Genomic DNA, 21342 nt, shown 5'->3' with positions numbered 1-21342 from the left:
GGGTCCTACATGTGGATACATCAAGTTCCAATTAGGGTCTTACATGTGAATACATCAAGTTCCAATTAGGGTCTTACATGTGAATACATCAAGTTCCAATTAGGGTCCTATGTGTGGATACATTAAGTTCCAATTAGGGTCATACACATGAATACATCAAGTTCCAATTAGGGTCCTGCATGTAGATACATCAAGATCCAGCAAGCATCTTGCATGTGGATACATCGAGTTTCAATTAGGGTCATGCATGTATAGATATCAAGATCCAGTTAGAGTCCTACAAGTGGATACAAGTTCCAATTAGGGTCCTGCATGTGGACACATCAGGTTCAAATTGGGGTTCAGGATTGGATACATCAGGTTCCAATTAGGGTCCTATATATAGATACAACAGGTTCCAATTAGAGTCGTACATGTGGATACATCAAGTTCCAATTAGGGTCCTGCATGTGGATACGACATGTTCCAATTAGGGTCCAGGATGTCAATACATCAGGATCCAATTAGGGTCCTGCATGTGGATACATGTTTTAATTAGGGTCACTTCATTAGTGGTCAGATCATACCCATATGTAATATTTCCTTGAGTTAACTTATTGTATCATATAGCTTACTGTATCATATAGTTTACTGTACCATACAGCTTATTGTATCATATAACTTATTGTATCATATAGCTTACTGTATCATATAGCTTACTGAATTATATAGTTTACTGTACCATACAGCTTATTGTATCATATAGCTTACTGTATCATATAGTTTAATGTACCATACAGCTTATTGTATCTTATAACTTATTGTATCATATAGTTTACTGTACCATTTAGCTTACTGTATCATATAGCTCCAAATTCTCCCTCACGTTTGCGTTTAGTCTTGTAGCCATTGAGCTTTTTGTTCATCTTGGATATACTGGTGAGATTCATAATTACATCATCATTGATATCCATTATTTCAGCTTAGATTTTTCCAGGCTGTATAAAGTACAAGTTTTTTTATCTTTGCATCAACTGAACTTGACAATAATAGGGCAGGCATGCACATTATGTTCGCCTTGACTAAGACTCTGTGTGCTCTCTCAATCAGTATCTCATCTGTATCCTGTCAGGATTGTCCTGAAGAAAAACCTTGCATTCCAACAATTTCCAGGTCTCTCTGCTACTGCCCTGAAATCCCTGAATTAGCAAATTAACCTCCACCTTAATCTTCAAACTTGTCAAACTTACTATCAGAATTTATTATTCCATGTTTTCCTCCTTTAATCTGCTATTCATTTTGTGTACTTGAGAGCTAGGATTAGAATATCAAAGTTAAATGGGATGTTCTAAAAATACTGTCAAACTCTTCAAATGTTAAATGAGTCAGTCCAACCTGACCATCTGTCTTCCCTGGTGGTAAATGGAATGTTCTAAAAATACTGTTAACCTCTTCTAATCTTAAATGAGACAGTCCAACATAACTGTGTATATATGTGTTATTTAAAAATGAACTGCCTAACTTACTAGATGCTATATATGACATTCTAAAATGGCTTCCTATTATATGATCTACCTTATGAAACATAGCATGCTCTAACATGCACATTGGAACCTCCCTGTTGATAAATAAAACAGTCATACATCACCTAACTACCTTCCCTGGTGGTGATTGGAATATTCTGTTTAATAAGACATCCAATAAATCTCATTGTGCTATTCTGAACTGTTTGCATGCGTTTAATCCTTTACAAAATAATGTAGGTTGTGAGAAAGCCAGAACCTGCACATCAGCCCTTATTTGATAAAAAATATTTAACCAAAATCAGTGGAGAAAGCAAAATTCTTTACAGTTTTGCTTTTGAAGATTTTTGTTAATAGAATGATTTAGTATGCACAACCCAACCTATCTGATGCTAAATAAGATATCCACCTAATGGTACAGTTAACAATTAAAAGTAAATAAAATATACAATCTGCCAAACAGGAGATTTTTGTGAGAAGAAATTGAGTCCATATGGAAAATAGCTTTGAATACATGTTACTTCTCACTGAGTATACTTCAATCAAAATATCTGCCATAATGATATATCCATTAAAAAAAAAGTGCTAAGAAAAATAATTTACAACAGAAATCAAACTGTCCACCATAATGATATATCCATGAAAAGAAAGTACTGGAAGTAACAATTTCACTATCTTACGTCAAGAACTTGCTGAATAATTCTGGCATAAACCAGTGACTTAATGTGTCAGCCTGGTGTAAAGCAGTGGCATGATATGCCAGCCTGGTGTAAAGCAATGACTTGATGTGTCAGCCTGGTGTAAAGCAGTGGCTTGATGTGTCAGCCTGGTGTAAAGCAGTGGCTTGACGTGTCAGCCTGGTGTAAAGCAATGGCTTGATGTGTCAGCCTGGTGTAAAGCAGTGGCTTGATGTGTCAACCAGGTGTAAAGCAGTGGCATGATGTGTCAGCCTGGTGTAAAGCAGTGGCCTGATGTGTCAACCTGGTGTAAAGCAGTGGCATGATGTTCAGCCTGGTGTAAAGCAGTGGCATGATGTGTCAGCTTGGTGTAAAGCAGTGGCATGATATGTCAACCTGGTTTAATGCAGTGGCTTGATGTGTCAACCTAGTTTAAAGCAGTGGCTTTATGTGTCAGCTTGGTGTAAAGCAGTGACATGATGTGTCAACCTGGTGTACAGCAGTGGCATGATGTGTCATCCTGGTGTAAAGCAGTGGCTTGATGTGTCAGCCTGGTGTAAAGCAGTGGCTTGATGTGTCAGCTTGGTGTAAAGTAGTGGTATAATGTGTCATCCTGGTGTAAAGCAGTGGCTTGATGTGTCACCCTGGTGTAAAGCAGTGGCATGATGTGTCTGCCTGGTGTAAAGTAGTGGCTTGATGTGTCAGCCTGTTGTAAAGCAGTGGCTTGATGTGTCAGCCTGGTTCAAAGCAGTGGCTTGATGTGTCAGCTTGGCGTAAAGTAGTGGCTTGACATGTCAAGCCTGTTGTAAAACTGTGGCTTTATGAGTCAGCTTGGTGTAAAGTAGTGGCTTGATGTATCAGCTTGGTGTAAAACTGGCTTAATGAGTCAGCTTGGAGTAAAGCAGTGGATTTATGTGTCAGCTAGTTAAAACATTAGGCAAAGTCTTTGAACCAATCAGTGGAACTCCAACTGTAAACCAGCAGAGATAAACAGCTGTTAATTCAACAAATCTGGTGTGCTACATTCATTTTGTGAATCATTATGTGTAGGAAAAATGTATACAAATAATTTGCTTCATTTTCACCATATATCTTATCAAGAAATGTAATAGTTGTGTTATGTTCTCATCCACTTACTAGGTTATCTCTATTTCTGGACTTTCATTTTAAAACTAAATAGTATTAACTTTTAACTGGCACTATGTAACCAGTATTGTACTTACATACTATGAAACAACTTACTTATCTACCCAAGACCCTGAGTGGCCAAGTGCTCTAAAGCGCTCTCCATTACGGATCACTGCCATCTCACCGCTGTCTGTGCCGGTTCGAGTCTCAGATTCTGCCAATGTGGATATGTGAGAAAGCTTGCCAGTACCTTTTTGTGGGTCGGTGGTTCTTTCCTGGGTTTTCCAGGGTTCTTCCTCCACCATTAATACTGGCTGCCATGTATAGCCTATCGTGTGCTGAAAAATGGCATTAAACCCAACAACAACAACAACAACAACAACAACTTATCTACCCATCCACCTACCCTGTAATGTGACTGGGAATAAAAGACAAATCACAATTTTTAATGATAATAAGGTAAAGATATAAAAAATTGTTGATGAACAAAGCTAAATTGGAAAATTATCAGGTTGGGAGTCATGGGGTCCAAAGGGCAATATACCCTGGTAGTGGGTGGAGGAGGGGCCAAAGCCCCTCCATCTCAAAGGGTGATGTATGAACTCGGTGTTAACTGAATCTCCTTGATGAGTAAATGTAAAATTTGTTTTAAATGGATATCTTAGAAACTTTGCTGATTTTACAAAATTCTGAAGAAGAAAAATCAATGGACAGTTTTGTGACAAAAAATATTCATTTATTTTTTTATTTCACTTGAATTGGATGATATGCAGTGACTGTCAATGAAGGCTGATATCTGGTTTCCAGGTTAGGGTGGTAGACAAAATACAAGTTACCAGGTAATACATGAGGAATGATAAGAATCAGGAAAATAATTAACACTGAGACTTTATAATATTTCACATACCAAATTCAACAATAAAATAATCACCTTTAGAAGTGAACACTCTCACAACATGGTTTATCTATGTAATGTCTGTGATTAAAATATTCATAAAAATGAATTGGAGAATGTATGGAATTATCAACAAATATGAATAATGTATAGAATTATCAACAAACATGAATAATGTATGGTGTTATCAACAAATATAATTAACATACGGAATTGTCAACAAATATGATTAATGTATAGAATTATCAACAAATATGATTAATGTATGGAATTATCAACAAATATAATTAATGTATATAATTATCAACAAGTATGAATAATTTATAGAATTATCAACAAATATGATTAATGTATAGAATTGTCAACAAATATGATTAATGTATGGAATTATCAACAAATATTAATAATGTATATAATTATCAACAAATATGATTAATGTATGGAATTATCAACAAGTATGAACAATTTATAGAATTATCAACAAATATGATTAATGTAAGGTATTATCAACAAATATAATTAATGTATTGAATTAACAAATATAAATAATGTATATAATTATCAACAAATATGATTAATGTATGGAATTATCAACAAGTATGAATAATTTTTAGAATTATCAACAAATATGATTAATGTATGGAATTAACAAATATGAATAATGTATATAATTATCAACAAATATGATTAATGTATGGAATTATCAACAAGTATGAACAATTTTTAGAATTATCAACAAATATGATTAATGTATTGAATTATCAACAAATATGATTAATGTATAGAATTATCAACAAATATAATTAATATATAGAATTATCAACAAATATAATTAATGTATGGAATTATCAACAAATATGAACAATGTATAGAATTATCAACAAATATGATTAATGTATAGATTTATCAACAAATATGATTAATGTACAGAATTATCAACAAATATGTTATTGTTGTTGCTGTTGTTGTGGGGTTTAGCACCATTTTTTAGCACACGATAGGCTATACATGGCAGCCAGTATTAATGGTGGAGGAAGAACCCGGGAAAACCTCGGAAAGAACTACCAACCCACGAGAAGCAACTGGCAAGATTTCTCACATATCCACATTAGCTGAATCTGAGACTTGAACCGGCGCAGACAGAGGTGAGATGGCAGTGATCCATAATGGAGAGCGCTTTGGACCACTCGGCCACTCAAGGCCCCATCAACAAATACTAATAATGTATGGAGTTATCAACAATTATGATTAATATATAGATTTATCAACAAATATAATTAATGTATGGAATTATCAACAAATATAAATAATGTATGGAATTATCAACAAGTATGAATAATGTATAGAATTATCAACAAATATGATTAATGTATAGAATACAAAATATTTGCAAATCCATTTGCTGACTCTTGCGACAAGGTAAAATATGGCTCTGGCAAACTCAAGTTTCCAAGGTATTGGCCCATGGGCAGGTCCAAAAAACTGAGCGAGATAGAGAAAGTGGGATAAATGCATCATGTTTCATTCATAATATTTAAGTTCTGCAAGTTTTATACATTCTCACCAAGGTATATATATCAGCACCTTTATCTAGAGTTTATATGTGCCGAATTCTTGTATCACATAATTGGTCAAATACTATAGTCAATGTCATGGACAGTTCGCATTTTCTCATGAACACATGATAAGTGAATATTTACCATCTAAAGCAATTTTTTCAGAAATAATGAATAAACATTTACATTTTAACTTAACAGTTAGATTTTAACTAAAATATCTGTATGCAACCCTGTCAACCATTCAAAAATTTCTAAAATGCTGAACGCAGACAAAGTAGGAAATTTCTTTCTCTCTTAGTATGACAACAGTTGCATGACCTTTCACATGAACAGATGCACAAATGCACCAATTGGCATCATGTGTACAGTACCATTTTCCCCCAAGAACAGAAACAAACACTTAGATCGTAACTTGATTGTCCCTTGTTTGCATCGTGTACTGATACATACCTGTGATGAATCTTCGCATGATCCTGTTGTTCTGTTGATCAACACAAGCAGGTACATGTTTGTTGCAGGTATGCTTTGTAGACTAAAATGACGACAAGGTTCTAATGAGCTGACATCGCTGACGTCTCCAGATATTGTGTAGATCAGCTTGTGATATCCACTGGATATTCCTGTACACCAGTCTTGCTGAAATTTGTTTATAGTTTTAATTACAAAACTAAAATATTCAGAATCATCTTTAACAAATGGTGGTGACCCTCTTAAGACTCTGCTTCTTCAAACAACAACTGCACTGACCTTTAAATGACCAGAGTCGAGATTAACGTGTCTGCTCATGATCAAAGCAATGTTCAACAAAACTAAAGTTTATCTTTTAATGACCCTATATATTAATTAGTATCACCTTTAGATATTTACAAAAACTTCTCATTAAAGTTGGTTGGAAAATGTCCATTTAAATATCATCTGAATTTATATAAAATATATTGGCAGTCATCAAAGTGTTTTGGATTGAGCATCAATCCTGAATGATTGGAGAAGGTTTCAGTGTAAGTCATTACATACTGCCCCACACCTGCCAGTCTTAGTACAGGTCTGCACTTGATTGGATATTTTGTACATTACAGTTTGAATGATCTGACAAGCCTTCATTGTATGTAACTACATAATGCCCCACATCTGCCAGTCATAGCATGGGTCACATTTCATTGGTATTTTGTAAACAGTCCAAATGACCTACAGCAATAGGCCAATTCTACAACAATCCACATCAATAGGTCAGTTTCCTTTGGGTTAATTCTAATAACAATCCACATCAACAGGTCAGTTTCCTTTGGGTCAACTCCTAATAACAATCCACATCAACAAGTCAATTTCCTTTGGGTTAATTCTAATAACAATCCACATCAATAGGTTTGTTTTTTTTGGGTAATTCTAATAACAATCTAAATAAATAGGTTAGTTTCCTTTGGGTTAATTCTACAACAATCCACATCAACAGGTCAGTTTCCTTTGGGTTAATTCTAATAACAATCCACATCATTAGGTCAGTTTCCTTTGGGTTAATTCTACAACAATCCACATCAATAGGTCAATTTCCTTTGGGTTAATTCTAATAACAATCCACATCAATAGGTTTGTTTTTTTTGGGTAATTCTAATAACAATCTAAATAAATAGGTTAGTTTCCTTTGGGTTAATTCTACAACAATCCACATCAACAGGTCAGTTTCCTTTGGGTTAATTCTAATAACAATCCACATCATTAGGTCAGTTTCCTTTGGGTTAATTCTACAACAATCCACATCAATAGGTCAGTTTCCTTTGGGTTTATTCCAATAACAATCCACATCAATAAGCCAGTTTCCTTTGGGTCAGTTTCCTTTGGGTCAATTCTACAATAATCCATATCAATATGTCAGTTTCCTTTGAGTTAATTCTACAACAGTCCACATCAACAGGTCAGTTTCCTTTGGGTTATTTCTAATAACAATCTACAGAAGCAAAAGGGAAATAAAGCCATTAGTGAACACTCTGACCAATAGGTTAAACTGGATGTACAAAGACATCTTCAATAATTTTATTAATGTTTGATATGTTCATAAGTAAAATATATATTTTAATTTTTTATTGCATGCAGTAAAATGCAAATACATTCATGCAACATTAAAAACAACTGGGCTCAAAATTGTTAAAAATATGTCTATATGTCTGAACTTATCGGATTCAATACTTTTTCCACAATGTCCCCAAGGCGGTTGCAAAAAGAAAGGTTTTGTAGATATTAGAGAAAATCCAACCTACAATACTAAAGCAATAACACAATGAAATTGTGTAAATCACAGCAGTCTTTTCCAAGGGTGGTTTAAAAATCATCTGTGGTCAGGTTTGCCCCAGTACATGTTATATTTTTAACTCCTTCATGTTAGATTTTTAACTCCTTCATTTGCCAAAATAGCAGTACAGTGAATATACTGCAGTATTAGAATTATCTGTGGCAGATTTACTTTCACTTTTTCATTGGTAGTGAATATTCACAAAATTAAATCAAGCACTAACAGACTGTGTATAATTTGGGTTTAAACAGCCTGACCCCACAAAACTGTCTCCCCAAAGAATTGTCCTTTAAATCCCAAACTATAAAATTGTATGCCTTATATAAAGGGTAAAGAGAAACATATAGCATTTCCTTACTCAGGAAGCATTCCAGGTGAATCCAGTAAAAGCTTTAAAGCAGTGCCTATAATGACAATCTGGCCTTAAAAAGGTCTAAAGGGTTTTGGACAGTTGCCACCAGACTCACCAGATTTATTTCTCTTCTCTGCAAGGCTAAATCATAAACATAAAAGCAGCCTTTAATAACCTTGTTAAAATGTTTCAAATCAAACAGATACATTTAAATACATGACATGCAGCTCTAATCTCACACACTTTTTTCTTGACACGTGTCTTATCCTTCAAGATCAGAGAATAAAATGAATTAGTCATCCAGAAGAAAAAGTCTTTACCAATCTCAACAAACACAGCTATATATTTCAGGTATTACCTGAAAGCACAAACTGGGTCCTGAATATCATCTCTCTCAAAGGGTTCTGGAATATCATCTCTCTCAAAAAGTTCTGGAATAGTGCCTCTCTCAAAAGGTCCTTCATGCATAATGAACAATGATAATTTTTTGATTAACTGCAGATGGCAATCAATTCTTGATCATGAATCATGGCCATGTCATTTGAAATGGACCACCAAATGAACTGAGTGGAATTGAAGATAGTTCACGTCAACTGAAAGGATTACAATTTACTCATCCTGCAAGCCGAAGGAAGCACATCTTGCAGGATAGCAGCTTCAGTAAAGTTTGGTCAAAGGTTAAAACTTTGATGAATTGAATCATATAAGAATCCACAAGAGATTCCATTTCATGAACAATGTGAGGAACTGAGGCAAGTTCAGACCGAAGTTGGTTAAAAAGTGACAGAGATCTTTATATTGGCTTATATGCACTCTTCGATGATGCCTGAAGGTGTCAGAAATAATGGAATGGAAACCTTTAACAAAACCTAGTGCTAATTTCTTCCTTTTAAAAAGCCAGATAAATAAATTTGCCAGTTTTGGAATCCAGGTCCACATTGAAGTGATGTCCCTGCACCAGTAGAATAAGTCAAACCACTTTCCCTCATATGCCTTCAGGGTAGAGGACATTCTAGCAATGCTCTCCACAACCCAAGAGCAGAACTCACACACATGGATTTCCTGATAAGGGCCTTGTGTGAAGAAGAAGTCTGTCCAAACAATGGCGGAAGGCCTGTGATCCTCGCAGAACAAGAAAGCCTTCATAAGAATGTCAATCATTAGAACAAGTAGATCACAGACCCATCTTAAAGTAGCAATCAGAATCATCTTCCTAATTTTCTTAATCACTCTCACAGGTGGGGTGGTGGTCATATCCTCAAATCCTGTTCCAATCAAATGAAAAGTCATCCACTGCCCAGGCTTCTGGATCTGGTACTGGTGACACAAAGGTGGGCAGCTTGTGGTTCCATCTAGTGACAAAAATATCCATAGATGACCCACAGTGCACAAATCTGACTGCTGGGTGGTGAGACCATTCAGCATACTGAGTTGGACTTCCATATCTGTACAGTGAGCACCAATGAAGAAAACCGCAGACAGTGACACAGAGAGCTGATGATTCTGAGGTAATCAACCATATACAACTGTCTGATATTATTAGGGCAACCTTCCCAGAGGTTCTGCCAGTAATGAAAGGCATAAATATATAGCCTTCATTTCTCTGAGATCCATGTGAAGGGCCATCATCACAAGGCTCAAATTGTTGCTTACGATAGTGAGGCAAAGCAAAATCATTGGCACCCAATGTCCTGGCATCCATACAGACCATAACCTCCTGCTGGGGGGAGGGGTCTCCAGAGGGATTATTGCCAACATCCATTCTCTGTCCTGCCAATCATTCAGGAAGTGTTTTGTCTCAGTTGAGATCAGGACATCATGATCTTGGTGACCAGAAAAGAACACCAATGAGCAAAGAAAGCCATTCACAGAGGTCACATAAAAAGTTGGCCAAGATGTAGAAGGTATGTGGCCACTTTGAAGAGTCAATGGAATCCATAAATTCATCAAGACTGAGAAGGTCTGCAGCCAAAATAAAGAGTCTAAGAAATTGCAGACACCCCCACACAGAAATTTACATCTTCATGGTGATAAACTCATTGAGTTCAGCAGTCCATGCATTTGGTGGGACGACAAACCTGTAAACCAAAGGCAAACTTGTTGAGCTGGCTTTAGACGTACACACCTGGACACAACTACAAACTGGCTTTAGACAACAAACCAACTGAAGCTTTCCATTGGCATTTGGCACCAGGAAAAAAAAAAACACAATTGATTACATCTGCAAAGTATCTCAATTATCTGCTTGCATGGGAAGCCTGGATCTCAGGTAGAATTAAATGATTAAACAATGCCTTTGGTTATAGAATGGAAGGAGTTGGATGAACAAAATCCATAGCCCATCCCAAACAACTTGGATCACACATTGCCCAGAACCATGCTGACCTAAACTTAACAGAAATGAAGAATTCTGGCAGTTACAGGGTTATTGTTGACAGGAAGAAGAAGCAGAGTCTTTGTTGTTTATTTAGAGGCTTCAAGGAGAAAAAAATGGGCTTCCTGTCCCCTACAGATTTTGGTATTGTGATGATAGTAACCTTCTAACTATGGTTGTGGGCAAAACAAATGCTGTTGATAAGTTCATCCATTTCTCCTCCTGGCAACAGTTGCTGCACCTTTCAGGTTGAGACTGGTAGTGCAAAAAAAATGACAGGGTTCAGCATACTTATTCAAATCCTCATTATGGTCTTCAAACAGAATAGGGAGAACCGAAACAATGACCAAAGGACTTGAGTGGAGGCTAGCAATGAACAGCATTGCTCCTCAATCAAGACTGACACAGTCGGACAAATGCCATTGTGTGGTGAGCTGTCCTGTGAGAAATGTTATCAAAGCAGCATGTTTAATACCAGTGTGATCATGTTTAATACCAGTGTGATCATTATATCACAAGCTGAAAGACAAAGTGAAGCCTGGTAAAGCATTAAAGTTGGCATAGAACACTTGATGGTCTATTTTACAAAATAGTATGGCAGGCACATTTACCACCAAAATACCTTTGCCAGCTCCCTGGACTTATAGATGGTAAGTTTTCTAATACATTATGTACCAACTAATGAAGCTAACAGCTGGCTTTCTGAGAAGGTGGCTTTTAAGTTATAAGTTTCATTAACCCTTTACCTCAAAAAGCATAGTGACAAAGTGCAAAGTTATAAGTTTCATTATCTTGCTGTATGGATGATTTGTAATCTCCTTGGTTTTGAGGAACTGCAGGAAACAGATGGACTGTCACCAGGATCATCTGCATTTACATGAGAACCTGACATGGTATGCCTGATTCAAAAACTGGTGGCAGCTACCTGAGCCTGAAACAAGTTCCAGTAGATGTTTCTGATTGCACATTTAAAACAAAATTCAGTCCTCTTCATTGTGGGATCTGTATTCATAAATTGAAAATACATATGGGAAGATGCAGTGTCATAAAAGGGTGCATTTAGATACCTGGGAAAAGGATATAACATAACTGCAGACCCATCATATGCACTGATAAATGTGCAATATATGAAGCATGGTTTTCTAAAGCCATATAACAGGCCACAACTGATAAAGCAGTCAGCCTGGACAATATTACCGGCAACCTCTAATCAAAAGTAAAACCAGATGGCCAATTTGGCTGGCTGGCTGCATTTGTCAGGAGCCAGGAAGGAAACAGATAGCATATATGACAGGTGCACTTGGTGGAAATCTCAAGCAAGGTTGGCAGAAAACCCTATGAGCTGAGACATGTAGGCACTCTGGCCCTTGACTATGACATATGTCCACTGGGCTGAAATAAGACAGGACAAGCTCTACTGTCATGTCTAGGGCTGTCAACGGGTATTCGGGTACCCGACCGTATTGAAAAACCCGGGTATTGAAACGTAAATGCGGGTACCCGTAAAAAAAAATCGCCACACTCGCCAACCACTTCAAACAGGTGTGACAGCTATGGCTTTAATTAGAAACCAGATCCCTGATGACGCAGCTGCAATTAAAGAATGTAGGAAAGCAATCACAAATGAACTTCAAACCCGCTATTATCCTACTGGATACAGCGTGCTCAATGCAGCTAAGGCTGCAGTTGTTGATCCGCATTATAAACTTTTAAAGTTTTTTAAAGAAGCACCATGACAGGAGACGTACGCTGCTGTCAGACTGGAGTTGATGGCAGTAGTAATCCTGGATCCACTAACTGTGTCGCAAACTAATGATGCCATCACTGACAAAACGGATGAACCAGAATCGAAGAGACAGAAACTGGAAAATGTCGCAGAAAATAATATATTTGATGATCTCACTTCTCTGTGTGCCGCAGATGACAACGCTTCATCAGTAGACGAATTGTCAACATATCTGTCGGAGACGCCACTTAATGTTAATGGTGACATTCTTCAGTATTGGAGAGACAATACACCACGTTAACCCAGGCTGGCTGCCCTTGCACGAAAGTATCTCTGTATTCCTGCGACGTCGGTTCCATCAGAAAGTGCATTTTTGACGGCTGGACACGTTATAAACAAGAAACGTGCATCGCTGTCACCAGATACGGTCGATATGTTAGTTTTTTTTTAACAGAAACAGGAAAATGTGTTGTGAACAATGATCATGTACTTGTTGACTATGACAGACTGGCATTATTGAGATTTGCTAAATTCTTTCTGAGTTTTTCTCATAAAAATAAAAACATTTACAAACATTATATTATCTAGTTTGAATTATTATTATTGTGTAGTGAATACAGTTTGTGGTCTTCTCTCTCTCTCTCACTCACACACACACACACACACAAAGACGGTTTTAACGCATTACTCTTGACATGTGGTAAAGCTGCTTTACACGCATGCGTGGGTAATTCAAATCTGCGGTCAAAAGCCGATGAATAAACGTGGTCTGTTCTAACAAGGACTTATACTTTGAAAAAAGGTGAGTGTTCTAAAGGATTTAACGCGGCTGATCACAGTGATCATTAAAAATTGGATTATACCTACCATCTGTGTACAAAGGTCATTCTAAATAAATTTATTAATTAATAGCGTGCGGTCAGATCATTCGCAGCTACATCGGTGTGGACGCATCAGACCGAGTAGTGCATTACACGGTTAGCCTCTATCGCCATACAAAATATTAAAGAAATGGGGATAACAATTAGTTGGTCTACGGTTGTACATGTCATTCATGTGCCAACGTGTACCCGGGTACCCGTTAAATTTCGCAACAGGTACCCAGGTTGGTTCTTCGTGATTTTTGACAGCCCTAGTCATGTCCATATCAGTAATTACAGCAATAATGTACATTATAGAAATGTAGTGAAGTGATATATATTTTATTTAAAAATGCAAACAGCAAAAACTAAAAACCACAGTGAAAACAGACAAAAATTACTGATGAAAAACAAACAATAAAGGATTTCAGGTGGTTTGCTGATACAATGTTGCCCAAATTGAGTGAAAGTTTAAACTCAAGTATATCCAACATACTTGTAGCTATTAAGCATTGACAAAGGGAGGTAATTATAACAGTATATTGAAAGAGTTACCTTCTAAAGAGATTATTTGTAAAGTCTATAAACAATATAGATGGGAAATATTCATTTTTTAATCTTTCTGGGAAAGCTAGATTCTGAAGGTTGCAAAAGTTAATTCCGAGTGTTTATGTGATAGTGTAATATATTTAAAGGTCACTGGTCACCTATATTGTACAAACGTGTGATATTATTATAGTTATAAACAAAACGCATTGGTTATGTATGCACACTATAAAATGTTTAATTAGACTTAAAACTTCGCTTTTTTAAAAGAAAAAATCATTTGGCGATCTCCATAAACAATTGGTAGTTTCCAAGTGCCCAAACTGGATCTGACATAAATTTATCCCTTCTATTCAACCCAGTCATTCAAGTGTTTAATTTCCCTAAGTATATGTCTTTGTGATATATCGTACGATCATGCTTTTGTACAGCAAATATGGTGCACTGTGTTGCATATGGATGCAACTAAAAGAGTGATGATGGGGAAAAGGGTTCTTTCTTTTCTTGAAAGACAATGTTTACCAGAAAATAGTGGATTTAATCTGTGGGATTGAATAGAGGGATGGGAAAGTTGTATCATTTATGCTAGATTATAGTCAATTTGGCCCAAAAACAATTCGGCCCAACTCGAAAGATACTTTGGCCAAACTTAACAATAGTTTGTACGTTCATTTTCTTCAACAGACAAGTAGATGCCATATAAGATAGGTTTTAGGAAAAAAGCTAAATTTAAACAAACTATTTTGATAATCTTTGAAAGAAAATAATCATCCTTCGTAACGCACATATTTATGAGAAAACACAAACTGACATAACTTGCTTGTTCTAATTAAAATATTTAAATACATTTTTATGCTAAAAAATATATGCATCTGCACAATGACATCCTCAATTTAAGTCTTCCAGTCAAATTATCAATAATCATTTATAAAACAATAATACTTAACAGATAATATTCTACATAATAATTATACATTTTGCTAAGGGTAGTGTACATGAGATATAGCAAATATGCAGTGGTTCCTCGACTTACGAGTGTCCCAACTAACGAGTTTTTCGAGATACGAGCCGACTCTTGGCCGATATTTTGCTTTGAGTTGAGAGCTAAAATTCGGGTTACAAGCCAGCTTCAGATACCCCACTGCTAGTTGGCGCAGTGAACGCACTTCTACGATCTGCACCATACTGAAGCAAAAGGAGTCGATAAAGGCTATAATGCCAGCCAAGGGCATTAAAATAATTTCTAAACAGTGGACATCTATCCATGAAAATATGGAGAAGCTGCTGATGGTGTGGTTGACGGAGAAGCAGCTCACAGGAGATACCGTGACGGAGGCTATAATCTGCGAGAAGGCATGAGCTATTTACACTGATTTGCTGCAGCAGACCCCAGGCACTTCGACGGACGAGGCATCGGGCGAGCTGTTTAAAGACGGTCGAGGCTAGTTCGAGAATTTTAAAAAGAGGACCGGCATTCACTTTGTTGTCAGGCATGGTGAGGCAGCGAGTGCAGATATGAAGGCAGCTGAGGATTACCTCAAAACTTTTGCTGGAATTATAGCAGTAGAAGGATACATCCCCCAGCAAGTCTTCAACTGTGACGAGACAGGACTATTCTGGAATAAGATGCCAAGGAGGATTTATATAACGGCAGAGGAGAAGAGGATGCCAGGCCACAAACCCATGAAGGATAGGCTAACCCTCGTACTGTGCGCCAATGCGAGCGGCAACTGCAAGATTAAGCCGCTGCTCATTTATCATTCGGAAAACCCCAGAGCCTTTAAGTCACATAAGATTCTGAAAGAAAAACTGCAGGTTATGTGGAGGGCAAACCCGAGGGCGTGGGTCACCAGGCAGTTCTTTGTGGAGTGGGTGAATTTGGTCTTTGGTCCTGACGTTAAGAAATATCTCCAGGAAAATAACCTACCCCTGCAAGCCCTTCTCATCCTGGACAATGCACCTGCTCACCCACCTAACCTTGAAGATGACATCCTTGAAGAGTTCAAGTTTATAAAGGTTCTCTACCTTCCACCCAACACCACCACTATCTTGCTGCCCATGGACCAGCAGGTGATTTCTAATTTCAAGAAGCTCTTCATCAAGCACCTGTTCTGCCGCTGCTTTGAGGTGACGGAGAGCACAAACCTCACCCTTCGAGAGGTTTAGAAGGACCACTATAACATCGTGATATGCTTCAGAATTATCAATATGGCCTGGCAGGGTGTTACAAAGAGGACCTTGACTTCTGCATGGAAGAAGCTGTGGCTTGAGGTTGTGTCTGAAACGGACTTTGAAATACTCGAACCCGAAGCGGCAGTGGTGGAGGAGATTGTATCCTTTGGCAAGTCCATGGGCAAGTACATTTTTCTTATTTAAAAACATGTAACAAAAAAACTGCAGTGTTTTATGGGGATCCGGAATGGATTAATGGCATTTCAATTCATTTCAATGGGGAAAATTGATTTGACATAACGAGTAATTTGAGTTAATACTTAATTTTAGGCTTCACGTTGTAACACTGCTGCATACAATACACGCTCGATTACACAAGAGAGAGAGAGAGAGAGAGAGAGAGAATTATGTTGAGCATTTTGTCAGTATTTAGTTGCTGCAATATGAAGCTCTTACCAGTTAATTTTATTGTTTTTATTTTTCAAGTTGTCTTAGTGTATGCGCGCGTAAATTGAAAGCTTGTCATTACTGGTCAATAGTGTCAATCATATTCGCTCCATTATTCCGTACAAATTAGAAAGGAAATAATTTTTTGCCCACACACACACACACACACACACATGGTACAAAAGAAATTGATAAACATACACTTGTTTGAAAATAAAATTAAAGAAATTAACCTTGCATTCTTATCATATATTCCTTCTTTTCTCATCATGCGAAAATTATTTATAAAAAAAATATATCCACGAACTCTTTATATGTAGTGGATGCTGGCTTGCGTATGCATCCTTAATGTAGTATTTATTGCTTATGTCAAATAACAAAATCGCAAATGAGACGAAAATATCACCCGACTGCTTGAAGGCACCTGCCATTTATGCAAGATAAGTTACTTATTGCAAACTGACCCAGATTGTATTGTATCAAGGTTAACTATAAGATGGTATCTCGCAAATAAAAAAATCATTATTTTAAAATACATTCAATGTGAGTGCAAACGATAATCTTTTTGTTAGCATGGGTTACAAAAGTATTATTAAAGCAAGTTATTATTGTGTATACTATTTGAACTGCAAACATCAATTATGATTACATATGGCAAACAAATAGAAGCCCGGGTGACAAACAACTGTGGCAGGGAAAGCAACCCATCCCCGGGGAAACTGACTTTGGTACCTCTTTAGTGTACTGATTTTTTCTTCTAAAGTTGGCAGACGAAAGGAAGTTAAGTTTGGTTCCTTTGAATTCTTTAAGTTTGCCGAGTTCTTTTTTTATTTTTATAAAGTCTGCAGACACAGGGAAGCTGGCATTAATTCTTTTTACCTGTATTAACAAGAATTTTCAAAATAAATTGACACAATGGAACAGTTTTTAAAGCGACACAATCTAGTGTCATGCATGCATACAGATATAAGGCTAAACAGTAAATTAGTTTTCATTAGTTTCATCTAAATATTTCCTATCCATAGTTTAGAGTGTTTTATTTTTTGACAACAAGAAGTATGTACTTCATTTTGTAGGGATAAATGTATTTCATTTCTGATTGGCATCCTTTGTAGGTGGGAAGTCATAACTAAGGGGAAGTAACAGCATTGTATACTTCTATTTTGAGTAATTGAATTATTATTTCTTCCTTACACTTTTAATTTTTTTTTGTGTGTGTGAGTATAACTACTTTTAATCATGTAGTGCAAATCTGATGTAAAATGGAAAATGTTGGTGTATGGCCAGTGACCTTTAATGGAAAAAAAAGATCCCAATATTGACCAATGTTGACACACCATTGCTGCCATGATAAATACATCTTGCTTTTTCTAAAAAAAAAAACACAACTAGATGTTAACCAAGATTTTCACATGACCTTGAACTTGATGCGCACGTGTGTGTGTGTGTGTGTGTGTGTGTGTGTGTGTGTGTGTGCAGATAAAGTACAATTCAAGAGTCCACATGAAAACAATCACTTCAAAGGTTAGAAATATATGATCATACAGATACAAAAACTTAACCAAAATGTTCAAATGACTGTGACAATGATGTTTAAATTACTCTAATGGCTTCTGACTTCTGACAATGATGTTTAAATTACTCTAATGGTTTTGGACTTTTGACAATGGTTTTTAAATTACTTTGGTGGTTTTAGACTTTTGACAATGATCTTTAAATAATTTTGATGTTTTTTGACTTTTGACAATGATCTTCAAATTACTTTGGTGGTTTTGGACTTCTGACAATGATGTTTAAATTACTCTAATGGTTTTGGTCTATTGACATTGATGTTTAAATTGCTTTGGTGGTTTGGACTTTTGACAATGATGTTTAAATTATTCTCTTGGACTTTTGACAATGATGTTTAAATTACTTTGGTGGTTTTGGACTTTTGGCAATGTTTAAATTACTCTCTTGGACTTTTGAAAATGATGTTTAAATTACTCCCTTGGACTTTTGACAATGGTCTTTAAATTACTGATCTAGTCTGGAGGAGGATAGGGATGGTGTGCATGCGTAGAGATGATACATCATTACTTACTAACAGATCTAAGTATCAAAATCTTAGAGAATTACGAGAGAAGCTTTAACAAAACTATTATTCAATCGCACTACTGCAGCCATAGTCAAAAGGAGTGACCCAAATGGCTTCCCATGCTAAAGCATGCAAGGCAAAAAGCTAGAGATGACTTTTATCACATCATAGATATTGGCTGAAATGCAGAAATACATAGACCATTACACGAAATCTTACAAGAAAAAGCAAAAAGATGTGCCAAATTTTTCATGGTCCAATGTGTAAAGCAAATAAATTTCAATTTAAGAGTCACCTTCATTCATACAAGATAAAATACCAAAAAATCTTCAGCTGGTCAGTACCTGAAGGTGATAGTTGTTTACCAGCTTGTCTGCAAGCCAAGGGTAGATAACTGTGATGTGACTGTCCACCACACTACTTCCAGCTGTTACAGTGTCTAGAAAATACCTGGAATAGATTTAGTCAAACCTACTGTAAAAGTCAGCTCTATTAAGCAATCACCAGTACAAAAATCTGTTTCAAATGAAATGTTTAATAAGCAACGAATTTCAGACATTGGAAAAATTAACATGTACCATTTTGTTCTCCATTTTCATAAAAATTGAATTCCATTGTACAAGATAAAATGTTAAAAAATATTTAAGATACAAAATACGTTGGCCCTTCATGTATGATGTTGCAATCTTACCCAGAATCATCCAGTAAATGACACTGAAAATCGTTGCTGTAGCAACTGGTTACCTGCAAGAAAGAACTGAAGATGTAAATACTCTACTCACAACTCAGGTCCAATTGCAAATGACAAAGACCCAGATTTGCTTTTGCATAATGCACCAGAACCTTAGGATCTATGCAGTTCATTAGGGGTAATCAGTAGAACAAACAACCCAGACCCTGATCTTCCAGCACATAATAGGTCAATGATGTTTGCAGTTGAACTCAACTTATAAGCAAGCAGATATGGTAATGCTGGCAAAAGCTGAACAGCATTTTCTTTCCCTTTGCAGAGAAGTTAATAATTCAAAATAAAAGATTTGGTCAACTTCTCAAAATATAACCAATTTTAATCCCTTGTGTTTGATGAGATACATCGGGGATTTACAAATCCACCTGCACAACTCCCAGGTCAAGCTCAAACTCAACTCAGGCATTTTCAAGTTTCCAAGGTATCTGCCCATGGGCAAGTCCAAAAAATAGAGAGAGAACGGAAGAATGTGGTGATCATGTTCTATTAATACAACTTTAAGTTCTGCTAGTTTTAAATGATCTTGCCACAGCACATACATCAGCACATTCATTTGGAGTTTACATGTAACACATTCTTCTATAATAAAACTGGGCCCGGTTTCTATCATCTATCATTCAGCATTATCCATCTTGTAGCCAATGTCAAGGTCAGTCTCATATTTTCTTGCAAAGATGTGATAATGTGAATATTTACTTTTTTTAAGCAAATTAAAAAAAATAAGGAATACATATTTATATTTTAATTTATAGGTTATATTTTAATGGTAATATTTATACATATGTGGGATTCACTGACTTTCAGGTTCAAGTTAGCCTTGGGCAGTTTATGAGCTTGCCAACTCTAAATAATCAGCTTGTAGATTGTTTTGATGCCTGTTTCTGATTTCAAGGTGAGTAGGTGTTAATTTGTCATAAGCTAACTCTAAAGATTTCTTTGACATGTGTTTTTGGAAACAAAATGTGCTCTAACAATTAACCACCATGAAGATCATGTTCAAGGTGTGATTGCTTGGCAAACAATGGATAAAAAACTGTTCTCAATCTCAACATTTTGAATATTTTTTTATGCATGATTTCAAAGTGACTTGATCATAGTTAAGTAAATGGATAAATTAAGCATTCATAAATCCTTTAATTGTGAGTACAAGTAAATCATTGCAAACAGTCAAGCTTCCATTATTGTGAGTACAAGTAAATCATTACAAACAGTCTAGTTTCCATTATTTTCCATTATTGTTGATGTAGTTGACAAGCGGAGTCTACTATCTAGGCAAAAAAAGGAAATTTGACCCTCTTTTGAATAAAAAAAACAAGTATGATGTATGATATGTCTCTCTCTTAAAACTCTAGCTATTTCCAAATCTTTTCCTTCCTATCTGTTTATCTATCTACATACAGTCAAACCCAGAAATGGTCATCTTTATTCAGAAGTCACCTGTTCACAATGGCCATTTTAATTTCCCTCCAGCAAATTTCCTATATAAATGTCCTGTAAGTAATGGTCACCTGCATTCTGAGGTCAGCAACTACATGTTTCCTTACCAATAAATTGTTTCTCCCTGCCTTAAGTGGTCACTGCAGCATATCTACATAGATTGCAGCCTTAAGTGGTCACTGCAGCATATCTACATAGATTGCAGGCTTAAGTGGTCACTGCAGCATATCTACATAGATTGCAGCCTTAAGTGGTCACTGCAGTAATAATAATAATAATAATAATAATAATGCTTTATTTATAGAGGGTGACTCATTAGTCAAGGACTATTCTCCCTTGAGGCCCTCTTAAGGAGAGTATAACAATGCACATTATATGAAGATGGCAATAATTACTGTTTATTTTAACATGTTTAGTGTTAAAATACTAAATTCCATTATCTGTTAGAAACACATACATGCTCATGATATCTTTTCTTAAATACTCTAATATTTTCAGCAGATTTTACATGTAGTGGAAGCTTATTCCACAGAACTGTACCAGAGTACTGAAAACTCT

General features: G+C 36.2%; 1 protein-coding gene across 1 annotated transcript in view; it reads right to left on the bottom strand.

Annotated features, from left to right (window-relative positions):
• Positions 1 to 21342, bottom strand: part of LOC149803968 (VWFA and cache domain-containing protein 1-like) — a 115579-nt gene that overhangs the window by 18432 nt on the left and 75805 nt on the right. Inside the window, exons 18-20 of the mRNA XM_089954031.1 lie at positions 19291 to 19343; positions 18944 to 19049; positions 6212 to 6397 (exon numbers count right to left, since the gene is read on the bottom strand). Of these exons, the coding sequence (XP_089810157.1) occupies positions 6212 to 6397; positions 18944 to 19049; positions 19291 to 19343 (345 nt within the window). The remainder of the gene's footprint in view (positions 1 to 6211; positions 6398 to 18943; positions 19050 to 19290; positions 19344 to 21342) is intronic.

The sequence above is a fragment of the Sinohyriopsis cumingii genome, chromosome 3 (assembly GCF_028554795.1).
Source record: "Sinohyriopsis cumingii isolate HCF-2022 chromosome 3, ASM2855479v2, whole genome shotgun sequence".
Classification (NCBI taxonomy): Eukaryota; Metazoa; Mollusca; class Bivalvia; order Unionida; family Unionidae; genus Sinohyriopsis; species Sinohyriopsis cumingii.
The sequence above is the reverse complement of the archived record's forward strand: the minus strand, read 5'-3'. Positions and strand labels throughout refer to the sequence as shown.